General features: G+C 41.5%; 1 protein-coding gene across 1 annotated transcript; it reads left to right on the forward strand.

Moving 5' to 3' along the window:
- Positions 1-12,447: 12,447 nt before the first annotated feature.
- STMND1 (stathmin domain containing 1) lies at positions 12,448-20,626 on the forward strand. The gene is given in 7 exon segments (XM_059836127.1): positions 12,448-12,531; positions 13,417-13,597; positions 15,760-15,914; positions 19,798-19,923; positions 20,354-20,404; positions 20,407-20,594; positions 20,596-20,626. Coding segments are annotated over 7 exon segments (816 nt in total).
- Positions 20,627-21,002: the final 376 nt, after the last annotated feature.

Raw genomic sequence — 21,002 nt, forward strand, 5'->3', positions numbered from 1 at the left:
CAGTCTGCTTGAAAGCCTCAAGATAGTGATGGAAAGAGGAAAAAAAAAAACCTCTTAAGACTCTCCCACGCTAATTTTAATACACAGTATGCTAGCTGGTAGGCTAGGCTTTTGTACCAGAAGAGATTAACCAGGATCTGCAGTAGCACAGACAAGGATGTGCATGTGTTCTGCCACCTATAAATAGGCTCTCCACTTAACAAAAACACAACCCAAGACAGCCAGCTGTTAACAACTAGACCACAGAGTCTAGGCAGCAATTGTTGCTTGCTGAATAAATCTGTGCAACCTACTCATGCTTCAATTGGCAAATGATGTACAGATTAATGTTTGATGAGAGGTGATAATATTAACGCGATCTCTGAAGAGGCGGGAGTGAAACATGCTAAGCATGAAAACACACTTTGAACTGATGCTCAGTGGGGCTGTGAGCAGGGCTTTCCGAAAGTGAGCGTCTTTCCTCACAGCTGCCACTGGCAGTTTTGGCAAGAACAGCAAGGACTGACAAAGAGAGGAAGGCTACCTCCATGCCTAGGGGCTTGTCTTCAGCCTTGAGAAAAGTGGGTTTGAGTCTTACCTCTGTCACAGGTTTCCCATGTGATTAGTTGCCCAGCTCCGCACTAGAGGCTCAGCAGTTCCCTACCTACAGGGGTATTCTGAGGATGAACGTATTGATGACAGGACAAGCCAAACTCTTGTCCTAGCCCTGATATGGTCATTGCAGAGCAGACTCGGGTCAGGGAACAGGAATGCAGACAAAAGTTTGTGTTATGCTAAGCTTAGCTGAGTCTGCCAGTTTTAAAGGATCAGCCCCAAGAAAGCCATACTGCAGGTACTCCACAACAAAAAAAGTTTGACTGGGTCATGGAAGAGCCAGTGCTTCTGGAAAACGCTGTTTCTGCTTGGTGCAGGCCACTGCCAGGTCCCCACCAGCAGTCCAGTACCTTTGTGCCATTCTAAGCCCCATGTGTTGACCTGACTGTAAGGCAGGACAGATTCACAAGGCCAACCTGGTTTGATTTCCCAATTAAGAAAAACCCAAAAAACCCAAACAAAAAACAAACCAACCTTTCCTTCAGTGAAACACCTGAACCCTGTCTTAGGGCTGATTTCATTGAACATTTGGTCCTAAAGGTTAAGCAAGGTTACTGGGCTGCCAAGCACCTTACATGATGGGGCCCCTCCGACAAAAAACGCAGCCCTTCTGCCAGGACCGTGCCATGTCTTGTGCCCTGTGACAAACAGGTGGTTGACAACTGCTGACTTGAATTCAGTTCTGTGGTTAAACTGGAGTTGAAGCTGCTGTTTCACCTAGTTTGCATCACCTGTGCCAGAATGTTTGCACCCCACAGGGAAGTTTAAAGTGTTTGAACCAGCTATACAACAGAGGTCCTTCATCACATGAAACAACAGTTTTGACACCAGAATACCCATGTAAATGAAATACAGCATAACCTTCCCAACTTCTTGCTGCTCTTTTTTTTTTTTATTAGGGTGGGTAACAAGAAGAAAAGCAGATCTTTACAGCTCAATAATTAAAGCCCTGGGATATTTTTCATTATATATGCCAATATGGATTCCAGTCTCAGAGCAGTCAGACCACAACAACTTCCCAGGTTTCAGAAGCAAGACTCTGCTTTAAGTAAGCAAAAGCCGAATTATGCTGAGAATTTGGAAACAGCAACTATTACAGAAACAAAAGATTCATCCACATCTGGAATAACCCAACAAGCAGCTTAAAACTCTCGAATGGGCACTGCTGAATTTAGCCATGGTAAAGCCAAATTGTCGCCCTTCCTTCTCCACCTTGCTTTCAGCCAGAGGTTACCGCTCTTATAACAGGAATGGCATAATATTGTCCTTGTATGTAGTCTTCACAGGCAGCTTATGGCAAGATGTTGGCTGTATGCAAGAACGTAATGCTGTAAAAGACCACAGCAAAACTTGCCAGATCTTACCTATCAGATCTCAGAGGAAACTACTAAGGCCATGCTTCGAAATTTATTCTAGCACTATTATTTTAAAGGCTGTCATAAACTTTAAGAAGGACAGAGAGTGCTCACTCTCTCACCACCTAGCATAAACACCCTCTAACTAAGGGCAAATTGTGTTGTAAAGGTTTGCGTAAAACAACAAACTGCATTAAAAGCTTGAAATTCCTTTCAGAGGAAGCTAAATATAAGTCAATATATCTTAGAAGAAGAGCACGGGGGCAGGGGAGGCAACTGATGGTTGAAGGCCAGAGGGCACTTTTTACTCCTTCCGGCTGTGAGGCTCTCACCTGGGAACTGTTTTTGACATCTAAAGATATTTTTCTTTCTCAGTGCTCCAGAGGGCATGTCAGATACCCATCAGCTCTAGAATAGGCACAGCGTGAAATACTTTGAGAAGCTGAAGTTATATCAATAAGCCATATGTTCTTCTTTAATGGCCACAATGGGAGTCCCTTGTAAACAACAGGAGAAATTATCACGGATATTTAAAGGCTGAACATTTGCCTAATTTTCTCTAAAGAGAAACATCACTAGTACCATTATGTTGGTCATATATTAAACTATACACAGCATTAAAGATCTATGGTGACAGGTATACAAACCAAATCACAGTCCCAAATGGATCGAAACCCATTTGCAGTCTTCCTTTACAGGAATGCAAGTTCCGGAGCTCATTACATTGATAAAATCATTCTGTCATGTTTTTTTCATACTTATATTGTGATTACAACTGAAGGTCCCTGCTCACAAACACACAACAAAACATCAACTCCCCTCCCAATATCACCACCATGCATTGTTATAAATGCACCAGGACAAACTGCTAAAATATTCCTGCAAGGCTTTGTAACAGTCATAAAGGCTGGATCTTTACAAGTCTTTGAGCTGCGTTGAAGTTCCTTATTTTTAAACATGTTTGTGTGTGTGTATTTCAGTTTTCTTGAAGAAAACCATCTAAACAGAGTAAAAGCAAAGCATAATTGCAGGTTACAATAACTCTAGCACTTCCGCTAATCAGGAAAATGCAGATTCTGGATGCACTTGCCAAATTTAGACAGTTCTACATTTTACATATCTATTCTCTGATAACTGCTGAAATAATATCCTTTAGTAACTAACTCATGGAATTCCATGTATTATCACCCTCCACAACAGCAGGTTCTCAGGCACATAACTTCTTTTATGTAATAATGAAGCTGGAGTGGGAAAAATACATAAATGCACACTACGAAAAAGCATAAAATAACTCCAGCAAACATCAGCCACACCAGTTTTAAAAGTGAGCAATTAGAATACAAGAGGCAAGATTTTGACTGTGTGTTTGCATTTTGCTTTTTCCATTTACTGCAGTAACAGACTGTTCTGTCGCACTTATGTGGCTCTTTACCAGTTACACTTGCAAAACCCAAAGTCATTTGCAGAGGGAAATCAGCAGAGCAGCTGTCAACAGAAGAGTAAACATGATGGTCCCATTATCATTGCCCAAGCAAAATGTTGACTTCGAAACTCCAGCAACCTGGCAAGGCTCACCAAAGGCTCTGCAAGCCCACTGCAAACTTTTATTGTATGGTTTCATGTTAGGTTTTCACCTCTGATTGATCACACATGTCAAAAGCATGGGATTGTTGTTATATCTTAAGAAGGCAGTATACATCTCATGCATACATAAAGCACAGTACCTAGTCTAAGAGTCAGTTAAATCTTCAGGAATGAGGTTCAAACAGGAGTTAAGATGCAAGTCTCCTGCTATCCCTTTACACAGGGGACATTTTCCATCCTGACACAAGACCAACCAGCTTCTTACATCTCAGTGCCCACTATTCTGGGCACCTGACAGAACAGCCCAGGCTCTGCGCTGTAATGCTTATTTCTAAAGACGGTATTTCAAGTGCTTACAGTTCCAGGGCATAGCTTAAAGAGCTTTTTCTCTGATGCAGTAATTCTTGTTGGTGCATTTTAGGCTGTTCCCCCAGCACAGCCTTGCTGACTTCTTTCAAAAAAGCATGAAGCTGTGTCTGTGCTCATCTGGTGGTACTGGTTTGTCATCAGTCCTTCCTTAGTAAATTAGAAAAGTCATCCATGAAGTGAGCTGGGGAAACTGCATCATCCTGTGCCCACCTGTGTAACACTGCAGCACATGACTAAAAATAGCTGCTGCTTTCCACTGAGAGATGGAGGCTTCCTGAGAACAAGGCATTTCTATTCGCAGGGTGTATACACGATACATGGCACTCTGATACATCACCACTTGTCCCGATGTAAAGCGAATAGATTTGTAATATTTCCCCAACCTAAAAGTTATACCAGCCACACAGCTAGTATGCTTCTAGTAAACACTCTTCAGCCTCCCCCCTACCCCAACTTGAACAGTTGTATTTTAACTCATGGTTTTTTTAATTCTATCTCCACAACTGCTGAAGCAGCTCCATGTTTCTAGTAATCTTTTTGGAAATATAAGAAAGCGAAAAATGTTACAGGAGAAATTTTGGAACCTCTTTGGATTTTTTTTTTTTTTAAAACATATTTTGTTTAAATAGAAGCAAACAACAAGTTTTTGATCTCAGCTCTCACATACAAATCTGGACCATTGCCCATTTAGACAGAAAAATGGAATCAATCTATTTCTGAACAGCTTTTGCATTAGGACTGAAAACATTCTCTGCATACAAGTATAGCAGAGGACTTCAGGAATTGAGTGCGAACAACAACTAAATAAGAGGGAATATTTAGCCGATTCTTAGACTACACGTATACGAAGTTTGTTCCCACATACTACTTTACACCACAAGAACGTCTAAAACTCTTAGGAGGACTACGCAGGCTTGTGCAAAGAAAGTTACAGCCCCCGTCCCACAACAAAACACGACAACAGATGAAACAGAACTGGCTCTGGGCAAGGACAGGCAAAGCATGACAGTCCCTCACTCAGAAGGGGGCAGAAGCTGGAGGGATGCTCCCTGACAAAGGGAAGGGACCCACTGAATCAAGGGATGGAAGAAGTGATCAGAAAAGGTTAAAATCTAAATATATGACTATGAACCAGTTACAGATAAAAGAGGCTGGGAGTCTGAAGAAAGTTGCCATTGAGCAGAGGAGCAAAGCTGCGGCACAACTTCCTTAGAAGCTCTGACAATTTTGCATTAAACCTCTGCTAAAATGGTATTTGGTCACTGTGCAAAAAGTATGTTTATGATGTGTTGCTCACAGTAACAATGGACTGCGTTTGGCAATGCAGTAAGCCACTCCCTGCCCCACGCTACGATGAGACCCAGGAGATGAGCAGTGCTGGCTCCACCTCATTGCATGGCCAGTCTCCCAGCAGCACAGAAATGCCACCACCACCACCACCACGTAGCTCCTCACCTCTATTGCCTGCTAAGGAAGCATGAGAGGCCAGCGCTTTGCCTCTTCAAATTCAGGAAAAAGGTGTTTGAAGAGCTTTGCTCAGCACAGCCGGCATTCTGTGAACAGCAGCAGAGCTCTAATTAACAGCACAGACTTCATCTCAGTGCACTGTTTTAAAAGAAGTTTAAAAGTACATGAATACTCCAAGTTTAATCCATAAGGCAAAGAGCTGAATCACAGACTCTGACAAGGCAGTCCCTGGAAAGCAGCTATATTATACACTCCGTTTCTTGTTCCAGGAGCATCCCAAGTCCAATGTGTAGCAGCTCTATATGAAGATAAGCTGAAAAGAGAATGCCAGTTTCAAACACCCATGAGGAAAGTTCAAATCTGGAGTATAATTAACTTCACAAGTCTCCCTTACCACTAGTATGGGAAAGTTGCAGTTGAGTCAGGCAGCCTCTCTCTGTATTTCTGCCAGACACCTAGATTCCAGACTATGGCATTTCTCCCGAGCCCTTCCACAAAGCCCAAACTGCAGTCAGGAACAAGTGAGGACACCCGCTGACCCAGGCTGGAGGGCTGTCCACCATTCCAGGTCACTTTGGAGCCAGGTGGTGCTCTCTTGAGACAGCACTCTTCCAGCAGCAGAGCAGTCCTGTTCCATGAAAGGAGCTCTAGCATCACTTCACAACAGAGCAAGGCTAATGGCTGGAATATTCCCAGTCTGCTCCAGCAACTAGAAATGTGTAGGATCACAGACCTTTTTCATTCCCTGTGGTGTAACTTGCCTTTAACTGCAGTCTTATCCCAGTGATGAGCAGAAGCTCAGGGTGGGGCTGCCTGTACATCCACACTTCCTTCTCCATTAGCACAGCATCTCACGTAGCTTGTTCCCAGACTTGAAGAAATATGGCCAAGAGATCCTTATTTATGCATACCCTTCTGACCACACAAATGAGTTCCCCTATTCTGATAGGGCCTTGGTTTGCCCCTCTACAAGGGTTTGCACTTCCAGGTTCCTGTATGCCCTTAGGAAAGTGTATTTTGGCTTAGCCCAAAAGCTTAGAAAGAGAAGCCCTGGCAATTTCCACTGTATCTTTAAGAACTTAGTCATTAGTGTCATTAGCTTCAAATTTGATGCCAAATGCGGCATCAAATATTCCAAATAAAACGGTACGGGTCTGAAAACACCTGGGAAAAAGGCAAGCTCAGCCCAACAAACTGATGCGAGACTTCCGAACCCTTCCCGACCCACCCGATACAGAAGCTGCCTTGGTCTGCTCTGAATATTTTTGGAGAACAAATGCCACTGTGATTTACTCTGCAGAGCATAGGACTCTCCCATACCATGCAGTCTGCGAGAACTCTTCCATAGCAGAAACACAAGCTTTCTCAGAAAACTAAAACATCCACCAATTCAAACAGGGGTGACAACACAGATCCCACTGAAACCAACAGATACACTTACACTGCTCATAGGCAGTTTTAGCAAAGACAGAAAGGGCTGGTATATTTGGGCTAAGAGCAAAAGCATCCAAGATAGAGACACGAGTAGCTTTCACAGAGATCAATTTAACAGAGGAGCAGGAAGTTTTTGCTGTTGCTTGGGAAGCAAAAAAGAACAAAGAGGGATGCAGGCAGAAGACGTACTTCAGATAAGCACCATCCTTCCACTTTATGAAGTTTTTCCAGTTGGATAGAGAAAGAAAAAGCTCTTATGTCTCCCAGGCCAGCTGTGTTCTGCACAGAATTGGATGCAGAGGTGGGACACAACACAGAGGTTCTGAACACCATGAAGACCTGTCCTTCAAAACCATCAGGGCAGTCTTACAGTCAGATACCAGTGCCCCCACCTACACACACACACTTAGTATTGCACCATATTGCAACTAAAACCATGAAAGGTCAGCCTAAATCCTTGTTCAGGAGAGCACTGTGCAAAAGCTGCTTTGGACATTGCAGTAAGAAAAAAAAACATACTAGCACACTCTGCTCTCTACTAAGTAGCACAGTACCCAACTCTTCTAGTAATAGTAACCAGTAGAAATAACTTGTTTTTACTGGAGACAAAGGAAGACGCTGGGTTTTGTCAAAAATTCCCATTTCCTACTTGTCAGACTTTCCTTAAACTATCCCATGTTCATAAGAAACTTGCAACCCCGAAGAGACTTTACGCACTCCTGCTTCTAATACCGATTCAAGTAGGGATTCGGTGCTATTCACTTGAATAGCATTCCAACAATAACATATGTGAAACAGCTTGAGTCTTGAGGATGTGAACTATACAGAATTAGTTAACAGAATTTTTTCTTTAAACCCACACACTCACCATAACATTCATTTAGTAAATCTGAATAAGAACTGTATTCAATAGCAACACAATCTGCATGTGAACATTCTGTGAAGGGAAAGGACTAAATTCCATGAATCAATAATTTGTTTCAATTGTCTTGGTTCTGTTTACTATCTACACTATGTTTGATGAGTCTTAACTTATTAATGTTAGACATCCTCTGTTTTAAATCTCTGTATAAGGCTCTGAGTGAACAAGGCCTGTGTTTACTTTGACTTCAAAGAGAATTAAGCATCTGCAGAAGCGTTTTCCAGACTGAGTTGGATATTATTAACTCTGCTGTCATAAGTTCAGGGGAAAAAAAAAAAACACCACATCATCTAGATTTGAGACAAGAGGCCCTTCATTCAATACATCTCTTATTTTGCAAAACAATACTATTTATATGATGTTGGTATCATACATAGTATTGTAGTTAACAAATATTTCGTCATTATTACACTAATGTTATTACCATTACAATGTTGGCATGTTGATTTTTAGTATTGACAGAGCTGCCTGAAATATCTACTGTTTACAACATTTGTTCTAGCTAAAGAGATTTGGTAGAATTTGCTAATCAACTGCAACCACTTCCCACCCATAAAACTGATGCAAAGAAGGGAAAAAACAGCTAGCGGGATCCAAAGACATAAACACTTTTACTTATAACTCTGTAAAGAGAAATCCCTCTCTCTCCATATGGTTTTCTCTTGGCTCTTAATCATCTCTTCATTGGCTTCCAGCTGGCTGTCTCACTATCATCTAGCAGTATCACTAGCAAGACCAACTTGTTATGCCAAAGTCAGGCACAGAAAGGTTAGAGCTGCAGAATAGCACGATTGAATGCAGCAATCTTTACTAGGGGCAGATCTAGCATAAATGATGCATGGCAGGGTCACTTCACTTGCCTCAGCAGAGCAACAGCTGCTGTGTTCCCGAAACACAGCAGCAGGTCTGCGTTTGCACTTTTTAGTAGTGGGAGTGAAGAACAACTACTATAATTGAAGCTACGGGGAAATTCTGCAGGCAGAAGTATAATTACCTGAGTGGGAATTCTGGCAGAAAACCCAAACCTCTTTCTCTCCTTAAATAGAAACAAATGCTGTGCAGTCACCATGGAGAGATTACGTACAGCATTTAGATCACATGAAGCACTGAAATACAACACACACACACACAAAAGAGCCAGCCACAGAGCTGGTTTAGCAAAGCACAACCAACAGTCAGTTCACCACTAACTACAGCCACTCAGTCAGTGGCTCCCCTTCTAGCCATCTTCCCCTTCCCAGTCTTACAAGTACTAAGCTATATGCCAAAACCCAGGCTCCACGTTAAAGGCCAGCTCTGCAAGCTGTTTAGCCCATCTGGGAGGTACCTAGAGCCTGACATGGAAAAGCCAGAGGTGGATGCCCTGACAAATTCATCCACTAGCACCCAGGTAAGATTTCAAGTTGAGAATAGAAGAAAACCCCAGGGAAAGAAACATCATATAGTGCCTGTCTGTGAAAGTCTACTTGGACTTCACTAAGCAAACAGTCTTTGAAGTACAGCAGTTCTTGCACGGTCTGTAGAGGCTTTGACTTCAGTGGCAAAAATTCTCAGTTTTGGTCCATGCCCAACACCTCTGGTTTCCAGTCACCTTATGCAGCCAAGCCCACCTCCTCGTCTCTCTCCCTATCCCTTCCCTCTGCCCACTCCACAACCCAGCTCATTTTTTGTCTTCTACCCCCACCAGTCTCCAGACTCCACCCCAGCTGCAGCCCCCATCTCCTGGGGTGGATTTTTCCCCTCCACTCCATCACCCATGTCTCTAGCAGAAAGCTTCCTCCTGGGGACTGCGGAGCACCCCAGGGGAGAGCCACCAGAACACAGGGAAAATGGGCACCCTTTTCCCTCTTCAGGCACAGCATGGGCTGCAGTCTTTCAGAGTCCTTTTGCCTCAAACTCTCCCCCAAACAGCTATTTGTGCTCACTAATAGTCAGGGCACTTCCTCTGTAGCCGCCCAACTATTCAGTCCTATTTTCAAAGAGAAATACTGCTGCTCAGAGTCCCTGAAAAATCCACCCTGTTGCTTTCTATTGTTTGAAGTCAGTAGGAATGTTGTCAGACTAAAAATGTCAGAAATTTGCCTCTCTCCTTCAGATCAGCCAAGCTTTGTTTTGTTAATAACTTCAGCCAGCCTCCAAGCCTTAGGAGAGTGCTTTTTATCTGCGTACATGTCAGGCTGGTGATACTACATGGGAATCTTTCACTTACCGAGACCAGCAAAGTGTTGCTGTGTATCAGGAATGCCATTCCATGGATAGTCCTTTTCTCACCTCTCTGCAGTAGCTCACTAATCTAGGAGCATAAATCAGAGACTGATAAGCTGATAAGGTTGTAGACACCGAGATGTCCTGCCTCCCATTCAGTTTTCCTAATCATCCTGCAAGCCAAACAGCTTCGGATTTGAGAGTTTTGAAAACAACTCTCCTCATTTTAAAATATACATACATTTCAATTTCCTCCACATAACACCAGCTATTCTAGAAACAGCTGTTTCTGATTTTGTAGTGATTTTTCCCCAGCATGCACATCCCTGTGACTGCCTTTTGTTTTCATTCTCACAAGACAAGGCATAAAGAGACCTACACATTTTTCCCCTTCCTACCATTACCAGCCTTCTCATGGCTCCTCTTTCTCTCCAGTTTTAATGTTGTGCTTCACATAGGCTCTGTTCCATGGGTTTTCTTAAAGGGAAATATCCTATATTTGTATTTATGAAGAATTATCCTCTATTTTACAACCAACACCACACATCCTAGTGCCATGACTGTACTGAAACTTGCTCATTTTTAATTTTACAGATTGATGAAAAGCTGCTAAAATGAGAGGAAGATTTTCTATCATCAGTCAGCATCAGCGTGAAAGCAGTCTGCTCTTGAAAGCCTGTAGCTCCGATTATTCAAAAACATACTGTTCACCACATCAATTTAATCATGTGCGTAAGATATGAAAAGATGAAGCTCTAAGTGTACAAATCCTGTTGAGATCCGAGAAGGTTCTTCTCATAAATATGAATGAGGGCCAATTTCATTCCACTTGCTACATCCCATGTACTCTTATTTCTTCAAACTATCACTTGTCTTTCTTTTTATGTGCCTATAGTCAATTTTTAAAGCATAAAATCGTAAAGCTTACCTGGTTTTTGATTATGCTACAGCCTATGATTTTACATTTAATCAGTTTTCTTACTTTGATAACTGACATTCAGTTTCTATTTTAACACCTTATTTGTGTTCGAAGGAACAAATAAAAACCACCTTTTTGCAAGGATTAAAATGTCACCTATTATTTACTTATAAACAAGTTTTAGAACTGCACCATTGCAGCAAGCATTTAATCAGAAATGCAAACAAGAAGCTCAGCCTGTACATCATGTTCTGCCATACATCAAGCAGCAATCACATTTCAGCATTATCACATAAAACCTGCAAACATCTGCTAAAGAGAGAAAAATAGTACAGCAACAACAACAAAAAATGCACACACCAAAAGGTTACCCGACTTGCACGCTGTCCGAATTCAAACTGGACACAAGAATCAGGTCCCTGTTGTTTAGGGATGAAAAAAGAACATTTCTTAAAGACACTTGTTTCTCAGGAGACAGTAGATGCGCGTTTAGAGAGTTCCTTGCAGCTCTAGGATGCCAGCACAGGTAAGTACAACAGTCACACACATGCACTCTGAGCTGGCTAGAGACCTGTAGAAATTTGGCAAGTTTTACAGAAAGTTTTCCCCTACGAATCAGGGTAAGGTCACAAGCTGACATTCATTTGTTACCAGGGTCTCAGGAAGTTAAAAAAAAAGAAATAGTAATTCCTCATAGGTATTAATAATTACTTGGGGTTTTTGAACCTTTTGATTTCATACAAAGAGTCTGTTTCATGTGAATATTTGGGAAAAAACAATGTATTTCTTCTAACTATAACAGCTGATCATCTCAGCACAAGTGACCCAAGATGTGATCTTCAACTGACAGCACTGCCTTAACATTTCTCTGCTATCTTTTTTAACAACCTCTTGGAAGTATAAGCTATGGCTGCTTTTTCTTTTTTTTTTTTTTTTTAAATCTCTTACAGACATCTACTTCTAAGGATGTGAAGAGCCTCAAACAGTAATCAAGAAATTGTACAACGATCTCAAAGGACGCTTAAAACATTTTCCCTAGCCACAGCCTATCCCTGTCTCCTGATGAGATTTCCTCCCATTTAAAAAGCTTGCCTTGCTGCTTGGAATTCCACATTCAGGACTGATCTTTTCCAACAGCTAATGGTGCTGAAGAATACTTAAGAAATCCAACCAGAGACTGAAATGTGTGTGTATTTTACATGACAGTATCTTATTTATCTAAAAAAAAAAAAAAAAAAGAGAGAAAAAGGAAAAAAGGCTGGAGATTAGCTAAGACACCTGAGTAAGTTCCCACAGGAGGTTCAATAATGCCCTGAATGACCTACATGGATTTGGTGCTCTCAGACCAACATCCCAGCTGTGCAGAAGAAACACATTCCCTCTCAACTTCAGAGGAGGGTGCCTGGACAAAGACGATGACGCCTGTATGCCAGGACATAAGAAGAAAGCCTTCTGTGGTGTTATTTATTGTAGCAACAGGCCCTGGCAACAGTTTGACTCCATGGTGATAACCAATAACCAAGCTCCCGAGGAAGAGACTAGGGCATTCCTACTCCGGGGACTTGCAGCAAGGAGAAGCAGATGGTGATAGTTTCACCATGGGCTGCAGTATTTCTAACAGGGTTGCTGTTGCACAGCTGTCTTCTGAGGAGCTGCAGAACAACCAGGAAGCCAAAAGCCAGGTAGTGACCTCTTCCCAACAGACTCTGTATAAAGTATGTTAGGAGGTGTCTTAGCACGTGAGCGTACAAGGACATACGCATACAGAGAAATGGTTTTGCTGATGTTAACAGTAGCTCTGACTCTGTCAGGGAGCTCTTTAAGAGAAGGGCTATCACTCACTCAGCTTAATAGAACCCTTATGCTACAGGGGAAGCAGACTCACCCTTTGGCCACATGCATGATCTGATTTTACAGCAGCTGAAAAGTTGCTTTTCACGGTCTGGCTCACTTGCCTCATTAAAGATACAATTAGAGGCACTTATCTCCCACACCAGTGATGAATTACTACACCGCAGCAAGGTGGGTTTTGCCTCAAAAAGTTATTATGAGGCAGGGGGCTTGTATATATGCAAATATCATAGGATACATGTGCATAGCCACTTTGTGAAGCTTGCAGAGTTGAGTTGGCTTAAGCCCAAACATACGGAGAAGGGACAAGAATACATCTAGGCTCTAATCCTGTACTCTTGGGAGGTTCAAAGCCATTGTTTAGAAGGTGCACAGGTTAACATCTTACCAAGTGCTAATTTAAAACTCAGTTTTATATTTCTAACCAATAATACACATACAGAAGGCACTTAAAGTACTGAAACAATACTCTAACATAGTCAGCTGGATTATGGACACATTCAGGCATAAGGTCATTGCTTCCTTTCCAAAATGCTCCAAGACACCTTTCCTCACCATCAACATCTACCTGTGACAGACCACAGATAAGTATCAGGAGCACCTCTGTCTTCCACTCCACTACGAACCTCCAAATTCTATGGGACTATTCTAGATACTACCTTAAATGTTTAGAAGTCCAAGGAGCTTTTCTCATTTGTTCCTTCATTTTCTTGTAGACTAAAAATGACCACATCACTGGAACAGAGGCTGTGGCCTCACAGGATGGGGCAGCTTGGTCAACAGGCACTTCAAAGGATGGAGCCAAACTTGAAGATGAGACCAGTGAGGGAGACTCCCCTGAGGAACTACCAGGAAGATTTACATCTTCTCAGAAAAGCAGCAATGCACAAAGTACAGGTAAACAGTAACTGAAGCTCATACCAGCTCCACAAACAGAGACCTAGGAGGAAATAATCTTGAGAGTCTATTGCTACACCCAATTTCTATACCCAGAAACGTTCATGCTGCTGCTGCAAGGATTGAGCTCTTAGCACTGGTTTAAAACCATGCAATAGTCACAGAAAGTATTTCCTCGCAGATGATTATGTTCTGCAGCATGACTCAACCCTCACTACCAGGAGAGGCAGCAGGGTAGACACTTTTCTTGGCAGATGCCTGGAACAGAGCAAGAGAACAAACTCAGCCTTGTCCCCAGGGGTAGCCCTCTCTAACCGGGTTTACAGCGCGCTGCCCATGCGGGGGCTGTTGGTCTGCTGTTACAATCAGTGAGTTTTTACAACAGAATGGTCAATACAATGCCCCTGACTAGCATCAGGTAGAGACAGTAAGTAAATACCATGTTATTTCTTAAGTTTGCAACCAAAAGTTACAGGGCTGGTTATCACATAGAGAAAACTACAAAGATTCCAGAAATCATCATGATAAGCAAAGGTCTGCTAAGAAATTTTTTATTTTTTTAAGTACAAGTGAACTTGTGAAACCCAAGCTTTTCTATAATCTTAGGATACCATTGTAGTAAGAGTTACTAATTGAAAAGCAGCTCCATCTTTGGTGCATTTTAACACCCTAATTTTGTAGTTTAACTCTTGTATTTTTCAAGTGCCATGAACAGCTTACATTTCACAAACACACTAAATGGAAAATCTACAGTGGTTGTTTACTCTTTGTAATAAACAAGGCTTGTAATAAAATATTTCAAATTGAACAGAAAAGGAATAATTACTGGTGTTTGCTATTCATTAAAGAGGACTTAACTCCCAATGCCACAGAAGGACATGATGAAAGGATTTCATCTCCGATTGAACAAAATTATTTGCTTACTCTGAAATAGTGTTTCATTCAATTTCAAGCTCCTTTTCCTCCCACTTGCTAGAAGATAACTTCACAGGAAATTTCTAAACAGAAAGGTTTTGAAATCATGCTTCAATCTTCTGCTTCAAGACAAAAAACCATACCATACCAAGATATTTCAACTACATTTTTCTCCTGAATGAATAGATTAGCAAAACCACTACAAATTCACATCACTTGTCAACATTGCCCACTCATCACACTTATTTTTTGCCAAGATATGTTTTGCTGTGTACTGGCTTCTGACATTTACGTGTTCTGACTGACAGCTGAACCCCAGTGCTTTTTGGGTGACTGGTTCAGTTATTTTAGGAGAGGTATGGAGTCAGCTTCTACAAGGGGGTAGATGTTCTACGTTTTTGTTTTACAGCTGAAAAATAAGCCAACGTTGTCATACTCAGTCTGCTTAAAAAGACTGGCAGATGTCAAATAACTGCGATTTTGATTTGGTCCAACCATTCTTTGTACAAAAGCTCTAACTTCTGCCAATAGAGGCTGGGCAGATGATAGAACTGTCAATAGAGGGTTGAAAAACCTGATGGGTCTTGGCAATAAAGTTGTTCGTTGTTTATTGATGTCTAATATATGGAAACTAAACAGCCACTCAGAAGGGTTATCAAAATAATTTGGTTTTTATTCTTAATTGTTGTTTATAAAATATAATTAAGTGTTGGAATTATTATGATCAGACTCAAACATAGCGATGCTGTTACAACAAAAATCATAGACCACAAAAGCATATGAAAGTTTGGGTTCATTTAACAGAAGAACATAGTGATCTTTACAAGACAGCCCATCAGTACGCTCGTACTATCCTGTTCCAGCCTGGCTTTCTCTGACCAGATCACAGAACCCTTGAGAACTCGAACTGTGAAGAGCTCCCTATGGACCCTCTTTGGGAACGTGCTCAAAAATTGGCTTCATAGGCCTTCAGCACATGCTTCCATGCTTTCTTGAATGTGCCCCTCTGGGTGTAACTGACTGCAGTGAGAAACTGAACTAGGTGCCTGCACCGTTTTTCAAGCCACTAAAAAGTTTGCTGCAAAGTTTAAGTAGTGAAGAGAGCCTCAAGCAGGCCTTCTCCACTGGCCGTTCTCAGTACGTAACCTCTTAAATAAAACCTCTGGTATTGGAAATACATCACGAAATTTTGTTTGAATGCCAAGTGCTCTACAAGTATTAAGTTTCAATGTTTTCATCTTTTGAAGACGCACTGCTCACCAGCGAGTTCATCAGTAAATCATGGCCCTTACAGGAAACAGAGAGGCAAAAATCATCAGACATTCTTGAGGAGCTGAGGATGCAGGGAATAATCAAGAGCCAAAGCACCACTGCCAGGACTGGAGAAGTGTATGAAAACAAGGTAAGTGTCATTATATGAGACAGAACCCCTGCTACAGCTCTGACCCTGCTGTGAGCACCCTGAGATTCAGTTTCTGCACACACAAAGCATCCCAGCACATCTCCTCTAAGACTTCAGAAGCAAGTTGTTAAGCAACAGAGAACTGTATCATGGGGATGTTAATATAACAGAAGCTGGCAGCGTTTTTCAGTTGTTTACAGCTTCTGGGCTTGTTTCAAATGGGGACAAAGGAGACAGCGGCAGTACTAACAACTTGCTCTTTGAAAAACTCACTGGAAGTTACATGCCACAAACTTATTTCTCAAGTCCACAAAACTAGAAGAAAAACTGCTGTCAGTCTTACACTTAAATTAAGACCTCAGAAATCCTAAATATTCACACTGCTGAGAAATCTACGATTCTCATTTGATCTCAGACTAAGAAACCATTACAAAATGGATTTTTAAAAAATTATAGAACTGGTATCTGATTAAGAAGCTCGTGTCCATTTTCTTTTCATTCCAAATGATAACCTGAGGTTTATTTTAGCTTCTGAACTCAAGTTTATTCTTTGGTTGTCAAGCACTGTGTTAAGTATCAGATACCTCTTCCAGATAGGGTTTCTAGTACAGACGTCAGGAGGGAGAAGGTCTGCAGGAATTCTGTAAGAAGTTTAACACATTTATGGATACGCGTTGTCCAAAGCATGATCCCACCAAGGAATGATTCAAGCTCAAACCAAGGATGATTTCCAAGTAGCTTTGTCATTTGAGGCAAGCCATTCACATATCTCTAAATTCAGCCACATATATTATCGAAGATCAAACAGAAACTTGCATAAGAAGAACTAAACAAGCAAGTGCCACCTTACAGTCTGGCCCCTGGTGCTGCCTAACGCATTTCCTATTACCAGCACTTTGGAAAATGGGGCTAGAGGGTGTCTGAGTACAGCTTTTCCATTGCCTTTACTTACTTCCCTCAGACAGATTTTTGAGTATCTGAGAGGATTATCCCCTCTGTGGCTTAATTTAGGTAACATACTGCAGGCAGGTTTTTGTATTTTCCCCTTCATAAGATAGGTGAGTGCCTGTTCTTTTTTTCTTCCTGTATTAAAAAGCTGCCTGGTATTAAATTACACATATTCTTTTATTGACAGAAACTCAGTCTGTGCTATTTCTCCTTAGAGAATTTCTATCCTTCCAACAGGAGGAAGGCACTTTTTTTGTGTTAAAAAAAAAATCAGTACAGCTTTTAAAAATGAACCTCACACTTTTCACTAACAAAGCCAACTTTTCCAAGTGATATTTTACATTTGAGCTAGTCCCACTTCTGGGTAACCTACAAGTGAAAACATAAACCTGTCACTAGCTGTTAACTATTAGCTCTCCCTTAGGAGCAATAGAAAATTTGGCCTGTGCTACCTCCTGTAAGAATAATCTATTCCATTAGAACTTAAACCCAGCAGATTACCTATGAATAGAGGGACTAAATGCACTGAACACAGACACAGTAGAAAAGGTTTATTACCCAGACATATTCCAAATTACAACATGCAGCTCTAGATTTTAACCTTAACATACGGGTGAATTCACATCTGAAATTTTGGATTTGACCAGGAATAAGCATGAATAGCTTTATGCCAAATTTCAGTCCAGCACTAGCTTCAATGAAGAAATGAGCTCACAGACCTCACAACACTATGAAAGGCGAGTACAACCAGGTTTGAGATTATTTGTACAATACAACTGGAGATAGAGATATCCTTGCAAGAGCTTTCCCTTCCTGGGCATAGTTCTGCTCCGTATAAGTATCTGCATACCTTAAGCCTTGGCAGCATTACCTGTCTTCTCCAGATTTCCTGCATTGCCAACACTGTGAAAGAATTACGCTAGAAGCCTTCAGTCTTTTGACCATCCCTCGCTTTATCCTGAACAAAGGAACCCCAAGCAGTACAGGTTAAGATGCCTTGTTATACCTGTTTCTAAGGATTACTGCTCTAAAGGAGCAGTACTTTTGAGAGCAACATTTTATGGGTCTAGCGTAACAAAGCCAAGGAAGAGCCATACATGCCACAGGATAAACCAGCCTCTACAATTTTAACAGTGGCTCTTACTAAAAATGGCAGCAGAGCCAGAACTTCCACCTAAGATACAGGTATCTAGGCTCTTTGCAGGATTACATTTCAGCATTTAGGGAGAAGAAAAAAAAAGCAACTGCTGTTTTTCCCTCCAGTGCTTGAAAAAGATTGTATAGAATCGTATCCCAAGTTGGAAGGGACCCATAGGATCATTGAGTCCAAGTCCCTGCTCCTCGCAGGACTACCTAAAACAAAACCACATGATTAAGAGCGTCGTTCAGATGCTCCTTGAACTCTGCAGGCTTGGTGCCATGACCACTCCCCCGGGAAGCCTGTTCCAGCGACTGACCACCCTCTCAGTGAAGAGCCTTTTCCTAATGTCCAAAGAATCATAGCTGATGTCAAACACGAAGATGTTTCATCCTCACCCCCAAAAAGAGTGACATTAAGCTCTTAATAAACAAGAGCTACTCCCAAGAAGTGGCAGGAGTTGCATTATAGGCAGCACTGGACACTTCATTAGTGCAGCAGCAGCCGTAGGGTATCATCTATCGGGTACCTTTTTTCCAAGTTTACCTTCAAAGGCACTCCTATGCACGTGAGCTAGAGGGTAAGCAAAAGGACCAAAAGCTGTAGTTTCAAATGGAATGGTCTATGGGAATTTCATCCACTTATCATGCGTTATCATTTACAAGGGATGCGCACAGGTTATTATTTTAGCCTTTCCATCGCTGGTAGCTTTCAGGGTTTGTTGAAGCTATGAGGACTCTTTATGTTCCCAAACTGTTTAGCTCAAAGACAAGTTCTTTCCTCAGCTTACATAGACACAGAACAATCTGGAAAGCAACCTGCTTGCTGAATACTCTGTTTAGTTTGGACATATTGGGAAGAATTTTCCATTCATCTCTTCCTATATAGTCCACAGCTTATCTTGGGTAAGGAATGACATGCTCAGTATGCAATACCTTCCCACTTTGGGCTTTTGCTAGAATGGCCTTTGTCATTAGATAGAAGAGTTTCTTTTTTCTTTTGAAAGAGTCTTTTGTTTCATTTTTATGATGCTTGAACATTGCGTTGTTCAGATTTTTTGTGTCATCTGCATTCAAAAAGTCTCCTTTGTATATCAGTTTTCTTCCTACTGATTCATGCTCCACCTTCATCTCACTAAATGAGTCATCTTCTATACTATTCGCAGCACTTAACACTTCTGGCAGTGAGGCCTGACTTCTAGAGTTATTTATGGCAATAAAAGTCTGGGGAGCAGATAACTCAGGAAACTTGTAACAGGATAGTGATTATTTCAATCCTAGCTCCTCGGTGTGGGTTTAACACTGCTAAAACTGCTTATCATTCAGAAGACGGTAGAATTCAGCCTCCTGGCTGATCAAATAATCACTGCGTCTTTCCAGGAGTAAGTGTTACCTTCAGCAGCAGAGCTCTAGGATTGGGCTGCTCATTTGTATGCAGCAGGGGCCAGCAGTATCATGATTACTAAGCTCTAACAAAACCATTCTTAAATCTCTTCAACAGTAATAAAGTAACTTCCCTAAATACTTAGGGCCTCATTACAAATCCCCACATCTGCTGGGTGTACAGCAACATCGCAAGCTTCACAGACGCATCACTCAGCAGAAAAGGGGAATTCTCACTGCAGACAACACTCACTCATGAGTGAGCACTGAGGTTATTAGCACAGCATTATTTCTATGCTTTCATTGGTACCAGAGTCCATCACCTCCATGCATGAAAAAAAAGCAGAAGGCAAGCAGCAAAGTGCCACCCCAACATCAAAATATGCTGTGCTGAAAGATTTTAATGTCTCTACAGAGAGATGCCCTGGAAAAGACACTGAAGAAACCACCAGCTAGGCTGGAAAAAATTCAGTTTGGAAACAAGGAAGTGGGTGATTTTACAGTGGAGGACATGAAGACTTCTGCTGAAGCAAAAGAACAGGTCATCTAATTCTGATGTGTATTTTTCCAGTGTTTGCTTTATCACCTAAAACCCTCTACTTTTTATAAATTGAGCTAATGCAGACAGTTTATGTACAACCTACTACCAAAGCCTCATTAATGGCAGCACAGTGGGTGCTCTATTCATCTCGTAGATGTTGGAAGTCCAGGTTTATTTTTGCCAAAAGCCTGAAAGATTACTCTAAAAATACACGTAAGAGAGCAAACTACTGGAGCAGTCTTTTTTTCCCTACAGCAAAAGATGCATCTTTCACGAACATGAGAATAAACTGACTAAATTCAGTGCTAACTGGAGTAACATTCTGATCACGTTTGGGTAGAAAGATAGAAAGAACTGCTGCATGTGTTTGACACGCATCTACTTCATTCCCTCATTACAAAGCATCGCTGGTTTTGTTGTCCTGTTCTAGGTTAGGGAAGAGGAACTGAACAAAATGCCACAACACATTGCATTTTTTCCACCACAACTGCCCACCAAACTATAGGGAAACAGACCGAAAAGGACTGCCCAAGTTTTGAAAGTCAAGGAGATACAGACACCTCTCAGTCCTCACCTTTAGACGGTGAGCCAGGGGTACTGCTGAAAGAAGTACGTGCAGTCGAAGCCACAAACAATTATACTGAGGACTCTGTCACTGAGTCTGATAATTTAGAACTGCATCAATGAAACAATCTGGATCTAAACTGTCTTGCAAAAATTAAGAACTCCTCTGCTCCCTACAGCTGTCTTTTTTTGGGGCATAAGTAAATGATTTATCACCGGGCACAGCTGAGTCTTACTGCTACTTATCTCACCTGGGAAAATGGTATCTGATCTTAACTGTTACACACTAATTGAAAGTAACAAAACAAATGAGAAGAGCCAGGAAGAGGCAAATTTCTAACTAGCCAGTCACTAAGTTTGAGTACATACACATTATCATGATTCTATCAAATTTACTTTATTATTACTATATTATTAGATTTAGCCCACTTCTTGGATGGCTCCATGAAAAGATTCCCTTTCTCCTGGGAGCAGGGAACAGGATAGGCATTGTATGCACACGGGAAGACACAAAA

The sequence above is a fragment of the Gavia stellata genome, chromosome 3 (genome assembly GCF_030936135.1).
Source record: "Gavia stellata isolate bGavSte3 chromosome 3, bGavSte3.hap2, whole genome shotgun sequence".
Classification (NCBI taxonomy): Eukaryota; Metazoa; Chordata; class Aves; order Gaviiformes; family Gaviidae; genus Gavia; species Gavia stellata.